Source organism: Macaca mulatta, chromosome 10, assembly GCF_049350105.2.
Source record: "Macaca mulatta isolate MMU2019108-1 chromosome 10, T2T-MMU8v2.0, whole genome shotgun sequence".
Classification (NCBI taxonomy): domain Eukaryota; kingdom Metazoa; phylum Chordata; class Mammalia; order Primates; family Cercopithecidae; genus Macaca; species Macaca mulatta.
Genome location: NC_133415.1, coordinates 10,690,459 through 10,714,735, shown reverse-complemented (window position 1 = coordinate 10,714,735; position 24,277 = coordinate 10,690,459). Strand labels below are relative to the sequence as shown.

Sequence of the window (24,277 nt, the reverse complement as noted above, 5' to 3'; positions counted from 1 at the left end):
TTTCTTGAGCACGTGACCACACAGTTATGGATGACAAACTGGCTTTCGCTGCAGCTAAACATAGCCTCAACACACAAACTGACCAATGGGATATTAGAAGTAATAAAATGTTAACTTCATATATTAGCTTCAGTATCTCAGCATGTTTCCCAGACCCCCCTTCTCCTATTTCCTCAATTGGAGGATGAGCACCAGAGCAAGCAACTTTGGACCTAGAAATGGAAGCTACCTTCTATGTATGGCAGAATGCCTGCCTCTGAACAGCTACTCAAAATAAAGTACCTGTTTTTTAGGGGTTCTTGTTTGCAGCACTTAATAGTCTGCAGCCTAATATACCTAGTAAATAACTTGAGTACCAGAGACATAAATAGAACATATGCTACAAAAAGGCAGGGGCGGGGGGTGGGGGAATTAATATCTAGTTTTTGTTTTTTGAGGCAGTGTTTTACGATCTCAGCTCACTGCAACCTCTGCCTCCCAGGTTCAAGTGATTCTCCTGCCTCAGCCTCCCGAGTAGCTGGGATTACAGGTGCCCAACACCATGCCTGGCTAAATTTTGTGTTTTTTTTTTTTTTTTTTTGAGACAGAGTCTTGCTATGTCACCCAGGCTGGAGTGCAGTGGCACAATCTCGGCTCACTGCAAGCTCTGCTTCCTGGGTTCATGCCCTTCTCCTGCCTCAGCCTCCCAAGAAGCTGGGACTACAGGCGCCCACCACCACGCCTGGCTAGTTTTTTTTGTATTTTTTAGTAGAGACAGGGTTTCACCATATTGGCCAGGATGGTCTTGATCTCTTGACCTCGTGATCTGCCCACCTTGGCCTCCCAAAGTGCTGGGATTACAGGAGTGAGCCACCACACCCAGCAATTTTTGTATTTTTTAGTAGAGACAGGATTTCGCCATGTTGGCCAGGCTGGTCTCAAACTCCTGATCTGCCTGCCTCGGCCTCCCAAAGTGTTGGTATTACAGGCGTGAGCCACCGCACCTGCCCAAAATCCAGTTTGAAACCGTATTTTTTAACATAGCTAGAAACATAACTATATTTTTAAGCAGAAAAAAACTTCCTTCTGATAGCATCATTAGTACAAGAAAACATTTCTAGTTTAGAATATTGAGTTGAAAATTAAGAATGTATATTATGGAATTTAAAAATCTAAAAGCACAGGACACATTTTCAGAAGAGTAATTTTACTTTTACCCACTTATGGTAATATTTGCAATATTAGAATATAATTAGGTTAAATAAATCAAATAAGGAATCCAGAAGAAACTGTTCTTCAGTGAAGCCAAGTACGCACTGGCAATTTTGAGAAAGGAGAACTCTACACGTTAAGAAAAAGAACACACAACCTCAAATCCAAGTTTATATGGTGAGTGTTTTTAAAGGATTTAAGCAGCATGCTCCATCAGCATAATAGCTTTTTCTCATTTATGTAACAGATGCATTTCTGTCTGCTTGTGTACAGCAAAGGGTTAGAACCTGAATAAACTTATTTATGATTTTAGAAATGTACTCCATAGAATTTACTTCACTGCTCCTACCACTGATTCTTCAAATAAGCAAAATACAGAAGGTCTTATCCCTTGAAAATGTTTTTAAACACTAGCACTTTAAATTGAAACACTGGTAGAAACGTAGCAATGTCAGGTACAATGCCTATACTTAGTCTTATTTAAAATAAGAATTGAATGCACAACAGAAAATTTATCATTTTCTTTATCATCGGAGGGGAGGGAAAGAAAGCAAGCAGAGGTGGGGGTATGGTTACACTATTTAAGAGCTGAATACAAAGACAATGAGTCTTTCATAGTCTCAACAACTCCACAATGAATAACTGTGGATTATCTCATTTATAATTCACATTGGATCAAAAAAATTGGTTCCCCTCTGTGTATATCAACTTAATTCAAACCATATTATCTTCAGAATATAAAGATGAATACTACAAGATAAACTCTAACTGCAATAAGTATTTTCTAAGTAGAAGACCAAACACCAAAGGGAATCCCTCTTTCCAATGTCTTCTGATATGGCAAGATTTTGCCAGAACGGAAGTCTAACACTTAAATAAGCATTCTCTTGGCCAAGTAAGAAACTACAGTTGTTGTGGGTATTACCCTACAATTACCATATGTATTACATATTAAATTAAACTCAGCATTAAATATGCTTGTATAGTTATGCTGTTAATGATGATAGCAGTGATGATGCTGGTGGAAAAAGCCTGTCTTTAGCCCAAGAAAAGTAAGGGAGAAAAACCTAACAAGCAGAAAACAAACACAGAGTTGGGCAATTTTTGACTAGGAAAGAGAATTTTAAGCGTAAAAATATAAAAAGAAAAGTACTCCCTTATTTCCCTTATGTGGAAATAATATGAAACACTTATTAGATATACTGGACAAGAAGAGAACTCCAACTCTACTGCAGCATTACAAAAAAAATCATCCCTTCACCACAGTGTAAGATTTAAGGGCAACCTGCCCAAGGATGCATGTTATATAAAACACAGCAAGACTGCTGCTGCCCTGCTAAGTACTTCCAATCCCTACCCAGGTCCTACTGAAATACGGGTGGTCCCAATTAGTTTTATTGAAATAAATCTTTAAAGAAAAAGATAAAGCATTTAAAAAGACAAGTCAAAATGCATCAGGAACCACATATCTAACACAAATTTTATCCTCAAATGAGTTATGTTTGCCTCGCACTAGTAACTTTTATTTCACTCAAATTAGAGCAATAATCTTCCATACATATCTTCCCTGCCCAATTCAAAGAAAAAAAATCCAAAATGATCAGTAAAGAAAAATATAAGAATTAACAGACCCTTTAAATTTGTTTTAAATATTTTGAATATTTAAAAAGTGTTTAAAGTTTGTAATTCCTAGTAGGAAAACATTATCTGAATGAATACCCTAATGGCAAACCACTGTAAAATGCTTCAGCTGAATTTGGGGGAGAGGGGTAGGGATTATCTTCAAAGCACCCCAGCTCTCTTGATGAGAAGGTCAGAGGTACACTGGTTTGTATTATTGCGACATCCATAAGGTGATCTAGGTTGCTTTTCCTTCAGCAAGGGCTTTATTTATCAGAAGGGCATTACGCTTGACCTCCAAATTTGGCTGACAATTTACTGATGAGATTCATAACCTTTGGGTTGCTCTGGTATTTTGACATATTTGCTGGGTTCTGAGCCACATCCTGGAAGGCCACCATAACTTCTGGATCCTGAAAACAAAGGGTTTGTTAGTATTTAAAAAGTATCCTACTGGGTCAATAAGTTTATTATCCTAAATTCCATCTCTTATTTAGACCTATAATTTGGTCATAGTTAAATGGCGTTTAGACAAGTGCTTGAAGTATCAAAATCAAGCTGAATTATGTCATTTGAACTATATGATGAAAAAAGCACAATTGTGATACAAAGAAAAGGACAACTGGATATAATTGCCAATCATTACTAAGTATTTCCTAGTTTTAAAAATTTAATTTACTCACTCTGCATAAAGAACATAAATGTCACTCCTGCATAATTAGCTATTTGATAACTGTGATAAATAAAAAATAGCTACAAGAGTAACCTTTGTCTCCACACAGAATTATGAAATAATTGCCTTAATGATACAAAGTCCAAAGTTCTTCCAAGTCTTACCTGCATGGCTGCAAGAACCTCTGGATCACTAAGAATTTCATTGAGTCCAGGCATTCCAGCCATTCCAGGCATGGCCCCTCCCATTCCAGGCATTCCTCCGGGAAAACTACCAGGCATTCCCCCAGGAAAGCCACCTGTAATAAAAAATGAAGAGACACTAATCATACTCCCAAATATTCTGTCACAGTACTTCATCCACAAAAAGCACAGGTTCAACGAATAAGGGTGCCACTAAGCACGAAGTAGTCTGAAGAGTCTGAAAATTCTAATCAGACTGACACAAGACACAAGTTATAGCTTCTAATTATCTCTTAAAAAACAAGGCTGTGGGCCGGGCGCGGTGGCTCAAGCCTGTAATCCCAGCACTCTGGGAGGCCGAGGCAGGCGGATCACGAGGTCAGGAGATCGAGACCATCCTGGCTAACACGGTGAAACCCCGTCTCTACTAAAAAAAATACAAAAAACTAGCCGGGCGAGGTGGCGGGCACCTGTAGTCCCAGCTATTCGGGAGGCTGAGGCAGGAGAATGGCGTAAACCCGGGAGGCGGAGCTTGCAGTGAGCTGAGATCCGACCACTGCACTCCAGCCCGGGCGACAGAGCGAGACTCCGTCTCAAAAAAAAAAAAAAAACAAAAACAAGGCTGTAAATCTCACTTTGCTACCTCCTGGATCAGCATTTTTCTAGTAATAACAGTTTTTTATTTTTGTTTGTCTTAAGACAGAGTCCTGTTCTGTCACCCAGGCTACAGTGCACTGGTGCCATCTTGGCTGACTGCAACCTCTGCCTCCCGGGTTTAAGCAATTCTCCTGCCTCAGTCTCCCAAGTAGATGAGACTACAGGCACGCACCACTACACCTAAGTTTTGTATTTTTAGTAGAGACGGGGTTTCATCACGTTGGCCGGGCCACTCTCGAACTCCTGACCCCAGGTGATCTGCCTGCTTCAACCTCCCAAAATGCTGGGATTACCAGTGTGAGCCACTGTGCTCAGCAACTGTTTTCTAGTAATAACACTGTTAAAAAAAAGACTAATTTCACCTTAAAAGCAAAGAGTCATCTAACAGTTCCTTAGATTATAGTCATTTTGATCATCTTTCAACTTTCCATTCTTGCATATTTGTCTGTTTCAATTTAAAATTGATTCATATGAGTTTAGGTTTTTGTTTCAATTATACTCATCTAGCACAGATCTTCCTTCAGTTAAGGACTACTTTAAAGGCTTGTTTATCTGTTGATTTTTCATTTCCATCTCCAATAAAATAAAAATTATCTGAAAGTTAAACTGGAAACCTGCATTTTTAACAAGAAATCCTGGTGCTTCTTTACAGAGAATAATGCTCCAGCAAAAAGGATTTTATCCTCCCATTATAATTTGTTAGATTATAAACCCAAATAATCTACTCTGTTCTTCAATATCACAAACCTGTATGTCTACTGGAGATACTCTAAAATTATAATTAATAATATAGAGAAAGATAACAATGTATTCTACAAAGGGTCACTGTAAGTAAAGCCGTTTTAAAGAAGGAAACACATGATAAAGTCATTTCTACCTGCCTCAACAGTAATTAAAACATGGCCATTAATAACTAACAACCACAGATGAAGAAATCTAAGGGGACCATAAAACAACTTCTAGCTTCTCTTGCTGTCCCTACTTACCCCAATGCTTTGAAAAATTAGTGCCTACCCATAACACAATTACTGACCCAAGGCTTGTCAATCTAAATAAAATGTACATAACAGAAAATTATCTCTAGTACTAGCCCAACATTAGCAGTCACTTTCCAAAACAAAGGTATCTGACAATAAGATTATTTATATTTTAAATAGGAAGTAAACTATGAGCTAAATTTAATTTCTTGCTTTTTCTTCAAACATCAGGTCATCCTCAGTATTTGTTCTAGGTTTGAATTCTGTTGCTGTGCACTAGATTTTCTAGTCTCAGATCATGCAGCTAAGTTCTAACCAGTGACATATAAGCATAAATAGCCTCTAAAAACTTTCCTTAAGAGAAAGCTAGTTACCATTGAACAACTGGAGACAGCTGTTTAAAAAACAAAAAATTAAGTCTTGTCCTAGTCTTTATATAAATTCCACACTGTCGTAATCAGGAAGTACTCAATAAATCTTCTGCGTGCCTTTTCCATCTCTTCTATCTCCGTGTTAGTCCTGTTCTCTGGTATTCAAAGATTTGCCTCACTAGCAATTTCTGATCACATTTGAAAGAAAAATAATAATATGCTATTTTTACACTGGACTCAAAACATCATTTTTATGCCTAATAATTCCATCACTTCTTTTACCTAAGTTCTTCATGAATATCACTGTATAAGAGAACAAAATTAGAACATCACGTTATAATAAATATTGAGTATTATATTAGAATATCACTGTATAATAGAACAAATTTCAACTTTTCTTTAAATATACCTGGAAAAGAGCCATACTGAGCTCCTGACTGTCGTCTGGCTTCTTCCTCCTTTGACACAAAAGGAAATAAATTATATAATAAAAGAAGAAATAAGTGCTGTCCATTCAACTTGTCCATGCAAGACCATGAAAAAATTGTAAAATAACCTAGTAGATGGCAATACTGAACTAAAGGATATACCCCATACCCCCTTCCAACATTTTTTCCAACTGGATTCTCAGTGGGCATTATTCTCTGTAATAATTTCAAGTGTTTTACTTCTACTCTGGAAACAAACCTGGAAAACAATTTACAGTATTAATATGAAAACTCTAAATTCATCCTGGTTTTAAAACACCTACAGGGAAGGACGTGGCTAGATTACCAAGACTACCATGACTTTTGTTTCCTAGGTACATCTTTTCCATACTCTCCCTACATAATACAAATGTAGATTTATTGATTTGTTTTTGCTGCTTTTTAAAAGAAAATGAATGAAAAATAAATTTCCCTCACATGTAGTTATAAAATTATCAAGGAGATATATTGCTTTTAAATATCAAGGAGATAAATTACTTTTACAGATTATAAACTATAACCTTAAAATCAAGTATTGATGCTTAATATTAAATGGACAAAAAATTAGAAATGAGTTATATAATACAGCCTTATGTTCCTTCATTCAACGTTAGAAATGAGTAGATGAATTATTGTTATTTTTTAAAGAGACAGCATCACACGATGTTGCCCAGGCTAGTCTCGAACTCCTGGGCTCAAGTGAACCTCCCACCTCAGCCTCCCAAACAGCTGGGACTACAGGCACTTGCCACCTTACCCTGCTAGAATCAATTGTAAATAGCAACGCATCCACTGTTGGAAGAGAGGAGGAATCATAAATTGAATTAATCTGGCCAAGCATCCTCAAAAGATCAAACAATAATACTGCCACGTTTCAATTACCTGACCTGGAAAAACTCCTGATTTTATAAAAACACAAACAAGAATATAAAATGGTGAAATAAAAGCTCACTGAAGAATTTAAGACTAAAAATAGGCCGGGCGCGGTGGCTCACGCCTGTAATCCCAGCACTTTGGGAGGCCGAGGCGGGCGGATCACAAGGTCAGGAGATCGAGACCACAGTGAAACCCCGTCTCTACTAAAAATACAAAAAATTAGCCGGGCGCGGTGGCGGGCGCCTGTAGTCCCAGCTACTCAGGAGGCTGAGGCAGGAGAATGGCGTAAACCCAGGAGGCGGAGCTTGCAGTGAGCCGAGATCGCGCCACTGCACTCCAGCCTGGGCGACAGAGCGAGACTCCGTCTCAAAACAAAACAAAACAAAACAAAAAAAGACTAAAAATGCCCCCAAAATTAGACACAGTGAAAGGAGACTCCTTATACATAATATCATTACTCTATAGAACTGTAGCCAGCATTAAATAAAAGAGCCAGCAATTAGAATTTTAGTGTCCTAAAACCTCTATATAATTTGCTGTATTTTCCTTTCATGGCTTTGCTATAGGAAATTTACCCTCTGGGCTCTCTCATGCTCTTCTCGAGCCTTTTTAACTCGTTCTATTCTTTCTTTGATCTCTCGCTCTTCACGTTTTCGCTCATACTTTCTCCGATGTTCCGCAATTTTCTGTGCCTAGAAAAAAGAGCCATAGCAAAATAAGCCTGCTCCAAAAGCTGAATAACATCAACACAAATATTTTTTGTGGAGAGATGTTTAATTCAACATGCAGTTCAGAAAAATGACAGATTTGTCTTGTAGAAAAAGACCTAACACAAGCTCAGGCTTTAACAAAACCAACCTCAACTGCACGAGGCACTGTAAAACAGAGTAAAGGGGCCTGGGATTTGAAGTTAGAAATGTTACAATCTCAAACAATTAAGCTCAAAGATTAACAAATAGGTTTCTAAGTGCATGACAATTCTTGCCTGCTAGTTTCTACCAGATACAGTGTTTAGGTTTCAGAAGGACAGCTGAGATCAGTGGAAAGAGTATCATTACGGATGTCAACCTGGGAAGGCAAAAACTGGGAACACATACACCAAGTATATGTCACAGTATATTTAAGCTTCTGTATCCATAAAATAGGAGAGGAAGAAATATTTAGTCTTATCAAATTGCTATAGGGATTAAGAGGGGAAAATGTAAATATGTGTACCAGACACTAGTTAGTAGTATCAAATAAATGCTCTGGATCTGTTATTTCCTCAGAGAATAAAGTAAATTTAAGAGATTCATATTCAACTGTCACTTTAGCTTGTTTATACTTTGCTGACAAAGTTACAACTTTGCCCTATTTTAAGAAGAAAACAGAAAACCAAATGAACTCTCTGGCAGTAAATAATTAAATTCAATACAATTTCCACTATCTTAAAATCTCAGAGTAAATTCCTGACAGTTGAACTTCCCACAGAATGAAAGATTTACCATGTAAACACATTAATATTATCTTAACCAACAATTTCAGAGAAAAATCATCCTTAAAAGCTGGAATGTTCTACCTTTGGGATTCAATATTATTATTTTTTAAAGATTGAAAATTCTTTGTTTTATTAAGACAGCTTCGCTCTGTCACCCAGGCTGGAGTGCAGTGGCCTGATCTTAGCTCACTGCAACCTTCCACCTCCCAGGTTCAAGTGATTCTCCTGCCTCAGCCTCCCAAGTAGCTGGGATTACAGGCTCGTGCCACCACACCCAGCTAATTTTTTGTGTTTAGGAGACACAGGGTTTCACTATGTTGGCCAGGCTGGTCTTGAACTTCTGACCTCATGATCCACCCGCCTTGGCCTCCCAAAGTGTTGGGATTACAGGCGTGAGGCACTGCGCCCGGCAGGAAGACTGAAACTTCTTAACTTCCACAAGGCTTCTTGCTTTATAAAGTGGCTGTATACACCTATGATATCTAAGGACACATCAGATTCAATCTTGGGTAATGCTAATTATAGATTTTCTATTTGTTTCCTTGTTGTAAACCTGATACCCTCTTTTCTAATTTTCTGGTTATAATTCCACTGCAAGCTTCCAAAGTAACAGAGTTTGCTCTAATAATGCATGAGAAATGAAAGCATGAAAACCTAATGAGATCTCCAGAGTTGAGCACAAACTTCAGCAATTACAGATTATATCTTCCGATAGTTTCTTTGCCTATTTTTCAGATGAATTACAGCTGTCAGGGGCTAAGCACTCGAGCGATGGAGTATTAAACTAATGACTTTCCTTTCTCTACTTTAACATACCCTAGGTTGAACTTCTTTCAGCATTGCACTAGCATCTTCATCATAATCCAATTTACAGGCAAGGGCAAGATCATGGGCTGCTTCTTCCCAGTGGCCTAGAAGTCTGAAACAGATTTACACTCATTTTAGGAGCCTTTTATACATATTCACCTATGTGGCATGGTATCTTTTTTTCCTTAAAAAAAAAAAAAAAAGATTGTTCTAAAACAGGCTTAAGTTAAATATTAACTATAAACTTTCACCAACCAATTCAGTTACTATATCCCACTTTAGTTAACTCTATAAAAACATTTAAATTTCCTCTATTTAAAGCTGATCTCCTACTAAAAGCTAAAAAACAAAATTTTTCTTAATTCAGAGTATCATAAAATTTTCTAAAAAGTATATAGAGCAGTAACTTTCAACTCACCCAAACCAGGACTAACATAATGTGTTAGCTTTTAGCTACCTTCTATGTAAGACAGAAGAGAAAATAATACACGTGTACAGGCTTTATGAAAAACACAGAACAGGTAAGCCAGAAACTACAGATTGGTGGGGGTAGGTGAGAATGGGGTACAGGAGACAGCAACGGAAATTTACAATTCTCTGGGTATACCTTTTAACTCAGGTGTAACTCTTCAAACATTTAAATGCTTTACATACTCAAAAAATAAAATCAGAAAAATGGAAATAAAGCAAATCCTAAACCTCAATACAAACAAATAAGCTGTGTGGCTGGGTGCGGTGGCTCATGTCTGTAATCCCAGCACTTTGGGAAGCTGAGGCGGACAGATCGTGAGGTCAGGAGATCAAGACCATCCTGGCTAACATGGTGAAACCTTGTCTCTACTAAAAATACAAAAAATTAGCCAGCCGTGGTGGCAGACACCTGTAGTCCTCGCTACTCGGAAGGCTGAGGCAGGAGAATGGCATGAACCCGGGAGGCGGAGCTTGCAATGAGCCAAGATCACACCACTGCACTCTATCCTGGGTGACAGAGGAAGACTCCATCTCAAAAAAAAAAAAAACAGAAATAAGCTATGGCTAGGCGCAATGGCTCATGCCTGTTATCCTAGCACTCTGGGAGGCTGAGGCTGGTGAATCACCTGAGGTCAGGAGTTCAAGACCAGCCTGGCCAACGTGGCAAAACCCCATCTCTAAAATAAAAAATTTGCCAGACATGGTAGTGCACACCTGTAATCCCAGCTACTAGCGAGGCTGAGGCAGGAGAACCGCTTGAGCCCGGGGCGGGGTGAAGGGGGTGCAATGAGCCGAGATTGCACCACTTTACTCCAGCCAGGGTGAAAGAGCAAAACTCCTCAAAACAAAAAACAAAAAACTGTGTATTTTATTAACAACATAAGCTACACAGAAAAAACAAATTCAACTTTTTTTTTTTTTTTTTTTTTTTTTTTTTTTTGAGACGGAGTCTCACGCTGTTGCCCAGGCTGGAGTGCAGTGGCGCGATCTCGGCTCACTGCAAGCTCCGCCTCCTGGGTTCACGCCATTCTCCTGCCTCAGCCTCCTGAGTAGCTAGGACTACAGGCGCCCGCCACCGCGCCCAGCTAATTTTTTGTATTTTTAGTAGAGACGGGGTTTCACTGTGGTCTCGATCTCCTGACCTTGTGATCCGCCCGCCTCGGCCTCCCAAAGTGCTGGGATTACAGGCTTGAGCCACCGCGCCCGGCCTCAAGTAACTTTTCATACCGTTATCTTGACTGTATATTTCAAGTGGGATATATATTCTAAGAATAAGAACATCCTTGGGTCATGCCTGTAATCCTAATGTTTTGGGAGGGAAAGGAGGGCAGATCACTTGAGGCCAGGAGTTTGAGAATATCCTGGCCAATGGGCTAAACCCCCTTTCTACCAAAAATACAAAACATTAGCTGGGCATGGTGGGGCATGACTGTAAGTAATCCCAGCTACTCAGGAGGCTGGCTGAGGCAGGAGAATCACTTGAACCTGGGAGGCGAAAGTTGCAGTGAGCCAAGATCGCACCACTGCACTCCAGCCTGGGTGACAGAGTGAGACTCTGTCTAAAAACAAAAGACAAAGCAAAACAAAAACTTCCAAAAAAACCTTCAAACTTTACTTAGGGCATATACTGTTTTTAAGGTATTATAATTCTGAAACAGTTTTATGTATATCATAGCACTGTAGTAAGTAAATGTAAAACTAGGACAAAAATTTTTACGTTAAGTGTCAAAAATACAAACTAAAAGGTAAAACAAAACATTTAATGTTAAATTTTAATAGAAAATATCAGTATAAACTCATAATTTCAAGCATTTTTTCCTTAAATTCATGATTTTTAAAATGTCTTTTTCTAGCTGTTCACTGAAATGACAGTACATACCAGAAGCAATGAACACGCATAGTGATCAAATCTTAGTTTCCACTATAATGAACCATGATTTCCCACAGAAATGGCTTATTTTCAGTCTGAGACAAGCAAAGCACAAGATGAGCCAACGCTGTCTTGTATTAGAAGGGAAAGAAAAACTTGGACTAATGGGATTTCAAAAGGGATCAACAGCAATGCATGCGCTTTTCCTGTGCTGACACAGCATTAATAAATTTTATTTCAACTTTTAATGTTTATCTTTAATGCGTCATAAAATCCACTAGAGCTACTCTGAGTCAGCTAATACAGTTGTCCTAAACATATCCATCTTTACTTCCATCCACATTTGAGGTATAAGACCTTTCAACCCATGTAACATGTGAAAGTCACTGAACGCTTCATCCCCAAGATACAAATATTCGTAAGTTTTGCTGCAAGGTATAATTACTAATCTGGGTTAAATTCCCCTCTTTATGCCCCCCTTCCTTTTCCTAATTTTTCAGGTGGCCTAGCAGTGACTGAAGTAGTTTCAGGCTGGCATACTCCTTCTTCTATAATACATTGGTAATTCAATGCTAACTTACAGAGTCTGAAAGTAAGAGAAAATTTGTAAGGACACTGATAAAAGATCATTCTTTCTTTTCCTGGAATTAATTTTAAGGAAAAATCCTTACCTTATATTTGGCCATATGTAGTCAAAAACTGGTAAAAGTAGCTTCATTTGAATGAAAAAAATGAAAAGAATTTTTATTTTATTTCTTCCTTTCTATATTCTCACTTCCTTTTTAAAAAAATTTCCTTTTTTTCTTTTGCCTTTTAAGCAGCTGTCTACAAGCTATCTCATTTCTTGACACTAAGTACATACTAATTTGAAAATTAAGTCATTAGGAACTTCTGTATTTTTGTTTAAACAAAGCATCTTAAAACATCAGATTTAAATGTAAAGAGTTCTGAAAATAATTAAATTCAATTATTTACCTGTGTGCTTTCCCTCGCCACTTGTAAGGCTGAGCTGAATCAGGATTTATCTCAATGGCTCTGTCACAGTCTCGGATAGCAGCATTTGGCTTCTGTAATTTGACGAAGACACTGAAAAATAAGTGTTATTAAAAAGTATTCATTTCAGTAAAACTTTTGGGATCAACACAGAAGCAACTCTATTTAAACAAATGTGCAGAAATTATTCGCCAGGGGATGCTTTTCTGTTTAGAGTTCTCACCTGGCCCTCTTGGCATACAAAATGGCCAAGCGAGGATTCAGCTTGATGGCATCTGTGAATAAGTCAATGGCTTTCTGGAGTTCACCTAAAGTGAAACAAAAGTTATCGAAATATTGAGAGGATAAAAATATTAATAAAAAGTTTTTATCTTTTATCCAGTTAAGTCTTCTACATTTTTCTTTTCATCAAGTAAAAATAAAAAAGACACCTAAGTTATACAAAAACTGGCTCTTGAAAGCAAATCTTAGCACATCTATACTGTAACTCATGAGGTAAGGCAATTTCTGGGTACATAAGCCCCTAACTAACAATAGAATAGCACATTCCTAGTATGACTCATATTGATTATGTTTAAGAAAACAGTAGCCGGGCGCGGTGGTTCACACCTGTAATCCCAGCACTTCGGCAGGCCAAAGTGGGCGGATCGCGAGGTCCAGAAATTGAGACCACCCTGGCTAACACAGTGAAACCCTGTCTCTACTTAAAAATACAAAAAATTAGCTGGGCATGTGGGTGGGTGCCTGTAGTGCCAGCTACTCGGGAGGCTGAGGCAGGAGAACTGCGTGAACCTGGGAGGCGGAGCTTGCAGTGAGCCGAGATTGCACCACTGCACTTCAGCCTGGGCGACAGAGCGTGACTCCATCTCAAAATATAATAATAATAAAAATAAAATAAAATAAAGTAAAAAGATAAAATCAATTTAAAGGATAAATTAATTTTATTCCATTGATTTTCTTTTATCCATTAAATTAAAAAGATAAAATTAAGTTTAGGAAAAGGAACCCATGCTAACTTCACAGGGCTGATTTTAAAAGAAAACAACAATATGCTCATTATTTGAATTCAAAGAAATGGTATAAAAGTTCAACAAAACTAGAATTCATAAAAGACTATAACCTATAATTCATTGTGTCCTATTCTCATAGTTTCTTTACTAATCCCTTAAGTAATATAACACATAAAACACCCTATAGAATCAGAACAGTTCTTTGCACAAAGTCTAAATCTTGGGGAAGCAAGACAAATATAGAATTTTTTTTTTTTTAAAGAGACAGGGTCTGTCACACAGGCTAGAGTACAGTGGCAAGATCACAGCTTATAGACTGAAGTGATCATCCCACCTCAGCTCCTGAGTAGCTGCGAATACAGGCCCACACCAGTAAACCTGGCTAATTAAAAAATTTTTTTAGAGACTGGGCCTCACTGTGTCACCTAGGCTGCTCTCGAACTCCTGGACTCCAGTGATCCCCTCTGCCAGCTCAGCCTTCTGAGTAGCTGGGAGTACCACTGTGCCAGGCCGAACACAGAAATTTTAAAATAAATGTCACAATTCACTATGAAAGATACTTAGCCAGTTAGCAAATGAGTAAAGGACTTGAAAGGAACTCACGAAAACAACACAGAAAAATGCTCAGTCTTATTAATTACTATTACAGGTATCTATTATAGGTAATTACACATGGATGTCTAATAAGCAACTCAGACCTACCATGTTCAAAACCTAAATTTTTTTATGACAGGGTCTTGGCCAGGCGCAGTGGCTGACGCCTGTAACCTCAGCACTTTGGGAGGCCGAGGCAGGTGGATCACATGAGGTCGGGGGGTTCAAGACCAGTCTGACCAACATGGAGAAATCCCGAGACCAGTCTGACCAACAAGGAGAAACCCCATCTCTATTAAAAATACAAAATTAGCCATGCATGGTGGCGCATGCCTGTAATCCCAGCTACTTGGGAGGCTGAGGCAGGAGAACTGCTTGAACCCGAGAGGCGGAGGTTGAGGTGAGCCAAGGTTGCGCCATTGCACTCCATCCAGTCTGGGCAACAAGAACGAAACTCCGTATCAAAAAAAAAAAAAGTCTTGCTCTGTCACCCAGGTTGGAGTGCAGTGGCACAATCACAGCTCACTGCACCCTCAACTTCCTGGGCTCAAAGGATCCTCCCAGCCTCAAGGGAACCTCCATCTCAGCCTGTCAAGTAGCTTGGATTACAGAAACATGCTACCACATCCAACTAATTCTTTGTGTTTTTTTAAGAGATGGAGTCTCACTGTGTTGAACAGGCTGATCTTAGACTCCTGGACTCAAGAGATCCTTTCACTCTGGCCCCTCAAAGTGTTGGGATTATAAGTGTGAACCATCACGCTCAGCCAAAACTGAAAAACTGAATTCCTATTTCCCACCCCATTTCCAAATCTATTCCCAATCTGAATCTTCCCAACTAAATAAATGGCTCCTCCATACATTTAGTTCAGGAGTTGGTAAACGTTTTCTGCAAAGGGCCAAATGAGAATTATTTTAATCTCTGCAGACCATACAATCTGTCATAACTACTCAGTGATGCTGTTGTAGTGGGAAAGCAGCCACAGTTAAGTGCCAGACCTGGGATTCAAACCATAGCATTCTGGCTCCATACTCCAGGTTTTAACTACATTCTCCAAACAAAACTGCCTTCACCAACCCTTGGTGGGGCTTGGATTCACAATCCCTGCTTTAGAATACTAATCTTTTATCCTTTAGAATATACTAGAAAATTGCATAAATTCTAAAATCAGAACTAGATTAAATTTACAAAGGCACATGAACAGAGAGTTCAGAAAAAAACAAGAAAACAAAAACATGATTAGGTGATAGCCTCATTTTTCTTTTGTTATATATTACCGAGACGGTAAATTTTAAAATGGGCTGGGCACAGTGCCTCACATCTGTAATCCTAGCACTTTTGGAGGCTGAGCTGGGAGGCCTGCTTGAGGCCAGGAGTTCAAGACGAGCCTGGACAACAGGGTGAAACCCTACCTCTACCAAAAAAAAAGATAATAATTAGCCAGGCATGGTGGCATGCACCTGTATTCCCAGCTACTCAGGAGGATTGCTTGAGCCTAGGAAACTTGAGGCTGCAGTGAGCCATGACCATGCCACTGCACTCCAGCCTGAGTGGCAGAGTGAGACTCTGTCTCTTAAAACTTAGGTGCTAGGGAAATCAGCAAAACTTTCGTGTAAAGAAAAGGAATGGTATAGAAGAGCAATGGCTGGGAACAACTGATAGGTATAAATTAAAGGTTGAAATATGTGAAGAAAAGCTTTCCAGAAAAACAGTATAGCACAAGTAAAAAACATTCTAGAACAGTAAAGTCTGACTGGAGAAAACAAGGCTGGAGAAGTAAAATAAGGGGTCTGAGTCTGGCAGGTCTATAATCCTCTGATGAAGATCTTAAATACGTATGCAAAACTTAGTCACAGGTTACAAGCAAGAGTAGTATAATAAAAAACAGCTCTAAGTAAGAATAACCTAGGTTAAAGTAAACAGAAAGCAATAAAGGAATAATATTTTTCAGGAAAGTAAATTATTAAGGCAACTGCAGTATAAAATAGTATAAACATGTTCTAAGGAGCTAATCAGGTGGTAAAATCACAAAATGTTTAAAATATGTACCAACTCAGAACATTAATACTGAACTCATTCTAAAAATAACTTCAGTCATCTTCTAAATCTAATAATGAAGTCCAAATGCACATGAACACTATATAATAGTATCTAGTCGACTATGGCATTGTGACACACTATCACAGTTATTAAGAATGAAATATTACTCAAGCAGCCACAGTACCCAAGTTTATACATGATTTGTTCTTACAAATTATAACCGATTATACATTATATTTAATACTACCATGGGCCGGGCACAGTGGTTCGCGCCTGTAATCCCAGCACTTTGGGAGGCTGAGGCGGGCCGATCACTCGAGGTCAGGAATTCGAGACCAGCCTGGCCAACATGGTGAAATTCCGTCTCTACTAAAAATACAAAAATTAGCTGGAGCTGGTAGCACACGCCTGTAATCCCAGCTACTAGGGAGGCTGAGGCAGGAGAATTGCTTGACTCGGGGGGGGAGGTTGCAGAGACCCGAGATCGCACTACTGCATTCCAGCCTGGGTGACAAAGCACTACTGTGTCTCAAAAATAAAAATAAAATAAAATACAACTAAAAAAAAAAAAGAAAAAAGAAAAAAATAACCTATTGTTACCTTGGAGAGTTAAAAAAATAAACATATAAAAAAAAGAGGCCAGGGTCGGGCGCGGTGGCTCACGCCTGTAATCTCAGCCCTTTGGGAGGCCAAGACAGGTGGATCATGAGGTCAGGAGATCCAGACCATCCTGGCTAACTCCGTCTCTACTAAAAAAGACAAAAAAAAAATTAGCCAGGCGTGGTGGCAGACACCTGTAGTCCCAGCCGAGATGGCCTCACTGCACTCCAGCCTGGGTGACAGAGCAAGACTCTGTCTCAAAAAAAAAAAAAAAAAAGAGGCCAGGCACAGTGCCTCATGCCTGTTATCCCAGCACTTTGGGAGGCTAAAGCGGGCAGATCACCAGGTCAGGAGTTCGAGACCAGACTGGCCAGCATGGTGAAACCCCATCTCTAATAAAAATACAAAAAATTAGTTGGGCATGGTGGCACACGCTTGTAATCCCAGCTACTTGGGAGGCTGAGGCAGAAGGATTGCTTGAACCCGGGAGGCAGAGGTTGCAGTGAGCTGAGATCACGCCACTGCATTCCAGCCTGGGTGACAGAGCGAGAATCCGTCTCAAAGACAAAACAAAACAAAAACAAAAAAACAAAACCGAATACTATCAGCACTTTCTCACTCTGAGGGGATTTTCTGAAGAGAATCTAACATGCTCTGACTAGGAATGATTGTTATGCCTATGAACATCATCATCTGTCAAGGGTATTAGCATGTAAAAAGTTAAGGGTCACTGTTCTAATACTACTATTTTTTTTTTCTTTAAAGCCTTTCACCCCTTTAAAGCCTCTTCTCAGTAGAAAAACACCATGATAGGGTCAGGAAATCAGAGGCACTGAATCAAATCAGAATCTGTCCTTGCAGAGAGAAGGTAATACATACTGAGTGATTTCAGCCTCTTTATCAATGAGGAAAGAGTGACTGGATAATAGGACACTATCTTCTCTAGTACAGGACAGGTACATGTAACTTCTCTTCTACTTTACCACGATTTAAGTTACTGCAATAAATATTCTGACTACCATAGAAATGTAGCAAAAAGATTACTCACCATCATTAAGAGCTTCAATAGCAGCCACTTTTTTATCATTTGCCTGATCCATCATCTCCTCTGTTATCTAGGAAGAAAATAAAAGTCCTCTTAGAATTGGTAGAGAGAGAGAGAAGGAACCAATTCGTACTTTCTTAGGGATGAAGTGCAGTCACAATACCCATTTTCATTCATTCTTCTCTAGTCTCCAGAGAACAGAGAGACAATTATGATAACTCATTAGTGAGAAACTACATATGAGTTTTAACCTTTTATACAAAACAAATTTTACTCCTACACTGTGCCCGAGATACAACCTTTGCTTAACCTTCCCGCCCAACCAAAGCATACCACCTCCTTCCCAGCTATCCATAAACATTAAACCCAATCTCCTCACAGAGATAACTAACTCCTTTTAGGTTTGAATTCTCAGAAGAGAAAGGTCTCATTCCTTTGTTCCCACAAACAACTACTGAGCACCTATACTATATAGATAGACCAAACACTGTACAAGATGCTGACAGTATAAAGATTAGTTAAGAACAACAACATGTGCTTCTAGGCAACAGAGGGAGATCCCATCTCTCCAAAAAAAAAAAAAGAAAGAAAACCAAGCTGGGCATGGTGGCACATGCATCTGGTCCCAGCTACTCAGGAGGCTGACTTAGGAGGATCACTTGAGCTCAGGAAGTCAAGGCTGTAGTGAGTCGTGATTGTGTCACTGCACTCCAGCCTGGGTGACACAGAGCAAGACCATGTCTCACCCTACCCCTGCAAAAAAAAAAACAACAAAGACTTACAGCAAACATCCTCCTAAAATGGAAAGCTCAGGAGATCTTTAACCACAGGAAAAAAATACACAACTCATGCCTGTAATCTCAGCACTTTGGAAGGCCGAGGCAGGTGGATCCCTTGAGCCCAGGAATTCAAGACCAACCTGGGCAACATGGCAAAACCTCGTCTCTACAAAAAATAAACAAAAAATAAATATTAAATATAGCCGGGCGCGGTGGCTCAAGCCTGTAATCCCAGCACTTTGGGAGGCCGAGACAGGCGGATCACGAGGTCAGGAGATCGAGACCATCCTGGCTAACACGGTGAAACCCCGTCTCTACTAAAAATACAAAAACTTAGCCGGGCGAGGTGGCAGGCGCCTGTAGTCCCAGCTACTCGGGAGGCTGAGGCAGGAGAATGGCGTGAACCCGGGAGGCGGAGCTTGCAGTGAGCTGAGATCCGGCCACTGCACTCCAGCCTGGGTGACAGAGCGAGACTCCGTCTCAAAAAAAAAAAAAAAAAAAAAAAAAAATTAAATATAACAATTATTTTTTCTTTATTTAAAGACAGGGTCTACCTCTGTCACCCAAGCTCCAGTGCAGTGGTGCAATCACGGCTCACTGCAACCTCCATCTCCTGGGCTCAGCCTCCCCTCACATGTAGCTGGAACTACAGGCTCGCACCCAGCTAAATGTTTTGCATTTTTTTATAGAGACAGGTTTTCGTCATGTTGCACAGGCTGGTCTGGAACTCTTGGACTCAAGTCATTTGCCTGCCTCAGCCTCCAAAAGTGCTGGAATTAGAAGCATGAGCCGCCACTCCTGGCTGCAATTTTATTTTGAAGGTAATGCAGGACCATAGGATACAAAGTCTATATTCAGAGGAAAAGAATGTATGTGGTCTAACCAGACACTTTCCAAAATAAATCTGAAACTCCAAATGCCAACACTGGCAAGCATAATGGTATAAACCTGTCCTACAGAAACGGACAGTTGAGTAGTGAGATTAAAAGAACTTCCCCTAAAAATTCAGAGCCACCGGCCAGCCTTTCATCTGGAATTCATCCAACTACCAAAGTAACTGGAACAAACAAAAAAACACCATGCTGAGAATTTCAAGGGGGCCTTGAGTTGGTAGCACCAATTCAGTGACTTGATGGAAGCCATCACCTTCTTAACTAGGCCTCAAAAATTTTCTACAGGTTAAGTTCCAAAGAACACATTTTCAAAATATCACACACAACACACATCATAAAATAAACAAGGTACCTTAATGAACAAGAGCCATGAATAACAGAGTAAGACCAGCAAAGAGTTCAACAAGGAATTTAATGTGTTTAATAAAATTCTGAAAATGAGTAATGAGCAAAAGACTTCTAAATAACCAAGTAGACTTCGAAAAGATTTGAAGTACCAAAATGAAGAACACAAGCACTCCAATTCAAACATCAATGGAACAGAGAAAGTACAGACTGCTTTTCAGCAGACAGTGATAAAGAAATGAAACTTATTAATGAAAAAGTCTAACATAACCAGGGATTCAGAATTAAGAGCATAAAGTAAACAGGAAGGAGGCAATATTTGAATGAAATAACAGCTGAAGATATTCTAGAGCTAAAGAAAGTTAACCCTAGAATTTGATGCTCAATGAATCCCAAGCAGGATAAATAAAAAATTATAAACCTAGATACATTATGAAAGAAGCAATACCATCAATAAACGTAATATTTAACCTTTAAAGTTTCCTTTGACAAATGGTGACAGAAAGTACTTACATTTGTTCTTAACAAAAATGCACAAGACTTAGGTCTGGTGCAGCGACTCATACCTGTAATCCCAGCACTTTGGAAGGCCAGGAGTTTTGAGACTTTGTCTCAACTAAAAATTTTAAAAATAAAAATAAAAAACTAGCTGGGCATGGTGGTACATGACTATAGTCCCAGCTGGTCAGGAGGCTGAGGCAGGAGGATCACTTGAGCCCAGGGGGTCAAGGGTGCAGTGAGCTATGATTGTACCACTACACTCCAGCCTGGATGGAAGAGTGAGACCCTGTCTCAAAAAAAAAAAAAAAAAAAAAAGCACAAGACTTACAGGGAACATGTTAGTAAGTTATTAAAACATTTTAAAAACACCTAAAAATTAGGCAGATAACATTATTTATGGATACTTTATCTCAATGGTGAGGAGATATATCTTTTCCTGAACTTGATTTAGATTTAAGACAATTCTAACAAAGGAGAAAAAAAACAATGGGACGGGGGAGACTTGACCAACCTATTTCTAAAATTTACTTGGAAAAACAAAAAGAACAGCTGAAAGACTAAAAAGTTTTGGGGGTCCTTGTTCTACAAAATAACAAGACAGTATCAAACGATGTGGCATTAGTGAACAGAAAAAAAACAGACAAGCAGAACAACAGAGTCCTCAGACAGACCCACAATATTCGGAAACGGTGTATTTCAGTACTGGCGGGACCGGCAGACTAAAGGTGAAAGGTAAGTGTATAAAGTGTTCAGAAAAGAAAAAACAATGCACTACAGTGATTATAACCATAAAGTAATAAAGCAGAAAATATCTGCATTAAAAGATGCTATTTTTGAAACAACATGAAGATGAGCAAAGATGAGTCACAAACTAGTAGAAAATATATGCAGCACCAGCAACAAATTATTAGCATCCAGAATATTGAAACGAAATACAAAGTAGTAAGAAAGAGATTCAGCAAAAAGAAAGAAAAGAGTTTAAACAGGACTTCGCAAATGCCGGTGAATGGCCAATAAACATTTAAATATGCTTGGCCTCAGTACGAATCAGGAAAATGCAATTTTTTTCTTTTTTTTTTTAAATACAGAGTTTTGCTCTGTCACCCAGGCTGGAGTGGAGGGGTGCGATCTCAGCTCACTGCAATCTTTGCCTCCTGGGTTCAAGTGATTCTCCTGCCTCAGCCTCCCGAGTAGCTGGGATTACAGGCGTGCACCACCACACCCGGCTAATTTTTGTATTATTAGTAGAGACGGGGCTTCACCATGTTGGCCAGGCTGGTCTCAAACTCCTAACCTCAGATACCCACCCAGCTCAGTCTCTCAAAGTGCTGGGATTACAGGTGTGAGCCACCGTGTCTGGCCAGGAAAATGCAAACTAAAAGCCAAAAAAAGATACCATTTCCCACAATACTGGCAAAGATGAAATTCGATAATATCAAGCTTTGAGGATAAAAACCAATCTTTTAAAACTGCTATTACTATATTAGAGTTTCTCAACTGTTTTATCAGACACCAAGGAGCCTTTTTAGACATCTTTTCCTCATTTCCACATCGCCAATTCTAATACCACAGATACACTACATATTAATATTCTATGAGTCTTTGGAGGACCACTAACCATTATAATACGTAGAATTTTTTTCAAGCCCTCCTCCCAAGAACCAATTTTTACTCCCTTGAGGGCCCGTTATGACAAAACCATTTTGGAATACAATTTGGCATTAGATATTCCATTAAGAGCAACTCCACTAGTAAATGTGTATTTTAAGTGAATTCTAGTAGACATGTATTTTAAGTGAATTCTGCGTTACAGTGCAAACAAGCAGTCACACCAGACGCAAACTTAAAAAACAGATAAAACAGAAAGTAACAGTATTTATTTTCACAAGTATTTTAAGTAGTAAAATACAATGCTTGCCTAAATGCCTGAAGTCAGAGAAAGATTTACTACGCACTTTTCCTGGAAGAATCGTGTCGTAAAATAATTGCAACAAGAGGACCTTTCACGTTTCTTAGAATAAGCAGGAAAGCAGGAAATCAAGTCACCGAACTTACCTCTGCATTTTCATCTCCCATTTCTTGAGGAGAATCAGTGTCTGGTTCAATCACACCTTCTTTATCAATTTCTGCCAAAGTTGAGAAAATGACAATAATACCTGCACTGTGCAATATAGTAGCCACTCCCAAGATTATTAAAAACTGATGTACTATGTCTAGTACAATTAATTGAATATTTCGTTTTAATTAATTTTGATTTAAATATTGATGCATTTTAAAATATGTTCCCATTAAACATTTCATTGCTTTGGTAAGACTACAAGTACGTTAACTCTCACATCATGTAAGATATTTATCATCAGGTTGTAGGGGGGTTGTTGGCACGTGCAGTTTCTAGTATTACACATAAATACACCACTGATTTAGTCTTTGTATATAAATACACCATCGATTTAGTCATTATCAACAAACTGATTTAGTTCAAATAATTTTCTTCTACACACTGATGTACTATACGTTTTTCAAAAACACTTTATGTAGGTAACACAAGCTACAGTGATACTTTAAATCAAAATATTTTAATATAATTATCTTCATTACTTTCCTTTTTAAAATTAAAATATTTTGGGGGGCACAGGATCTTACTATGTTGTCCAAGAAATGCTCCCACCTCAGCCTCCCAAAGCACTAGGATTCCAGGCACGAGCCACTGTAGCTGGTCCCTAATTACTTTCATTTTTAAAAGTAGCAGGCCAGGCGCGGTGGCTCAAGCCTGGAATCCCAGCACTTTGGGAGGCCGAGATGGGCAGATCACAAGGTCAGGCGATCGAGACCACCCTGGCTAACCCGGTGAAACCCCGTCTCTACTAAAAAAAAATACAAAAAAAACTAGCCGGGCAAGGTGGCGGGCGCCTGTAGTCCCAGCTACTCAGGAGGCTGAGGCAGGAGAATGGCGTAAACCCGGGAGGCGGAGCTTGCAGTGAGCTGAGATCCGGCCACTGCACTCCAGCCTGGGCAACAGAGCGTGACTCCGTCTCAAAAAAAAAAAAAGTAGCATGGACAAATTTTAATTTTAAAATAAAGGCTTACTGCTAATGCAGCATCAAGTACCAAGGCTAGATTTAAAAATATATTTAGTTACAGATGTGTGCCACCAGGCCTGGCTAATTTTTTTATTTTTAGTAGAGACGGGGTTTCTCCATGTTGGTCAGGCTGGTCTCGAACTCCCGACCTCAGGTGGTCCACCCGCCTCAGCCTCCCAAAGTGCTGGGATTACAGGTGTGAGCTACCGCCTGGCCTCAGGCATACCTCATTTTATTGTGTTTCACTTTACTGCACCCCACATAATGAAATGATTCTCACCCCATCATATTAATAACCTATGCATCTCACATATTTATTTATTTTTGGTTAGAACACTGAAGATCTAGTCTCCTAACAAATTTCAAGTATACAGTATTATAGTCATGCTGTATACTGGATCTCTGGAATTCATTCAGATTATAGCTGAAAGTTTATGCACTTTAACAGGGTAAAAAAAATTTAATCAATTTTTAACAGGAACTAAGCTTGTCTAACGGTCAAAGTTTGATTTGTACACAAAAAGGAAAACACTTTTGGGTGGAGATTTGGTTAAAAACTTTATTGTAGTTTTAGAAACTGCTAGAAAGTAAGACTAAAAAGGCATTTTATAAAAAGTAAAACATCTTCAATTTAGCATTCGAACAACTGCCAATACAATATAAGACCTCTAATGATATCAAAGATCATTTGATTCAGGCCAGGTGTGGTGGCTCACGCCTGTAATCCCAGAACTCTGGGAGGCCAAGGTGGGCAGAT

At 39.1% G+C, this 24,277-nt stretch overlaps 1 protein-coding gene across 5 annotated transcripts in view; it reads right to left on the bottom strand.

Moving 5' to 3' along the window:
- Positions 1-1,281: 1,281 nt before the first annotated feature.
- Positions 1,282-24,277, bottom strand: part of ST13 (ST13 Hsp70 interacting protein) — a 34,113-nt gene continuing 11,117 nt past the window's right edge. For 3 of the 5 annotated variants that reach the window (XM_077948422.1, XM_077948420.1, XM_077948421.1), the window contains exons 4-12: positions 22,496-22,566; positions 17,926-17,992; positions 12,856-12,940; positions 12,615-12,725; positions 9,308-9,410; positions 7,590-7,706; positions 6,081-6,129; positions 3,649-3,782; positions 1,357-3,224 (exon numbers count right to left, since the gene is read on the bottom strand). In XM_077948422.1, the coding sequence (XP_077804548.1) occupies positions 3,096-3,224; positions 3,649-3,782; positions 6,081-6,129; positions 7,590-7,706; positions 9,308-9,410; positions 12,615-12,725; positions 12,856-12,940; positions 17,926-17,992; positions 22,496-22,566 (866 nt within the window). In that variant the 3' untranslated portion in view covers positions 1,357-3,095. 5 annotated transcript variants of the gene reach the window in all.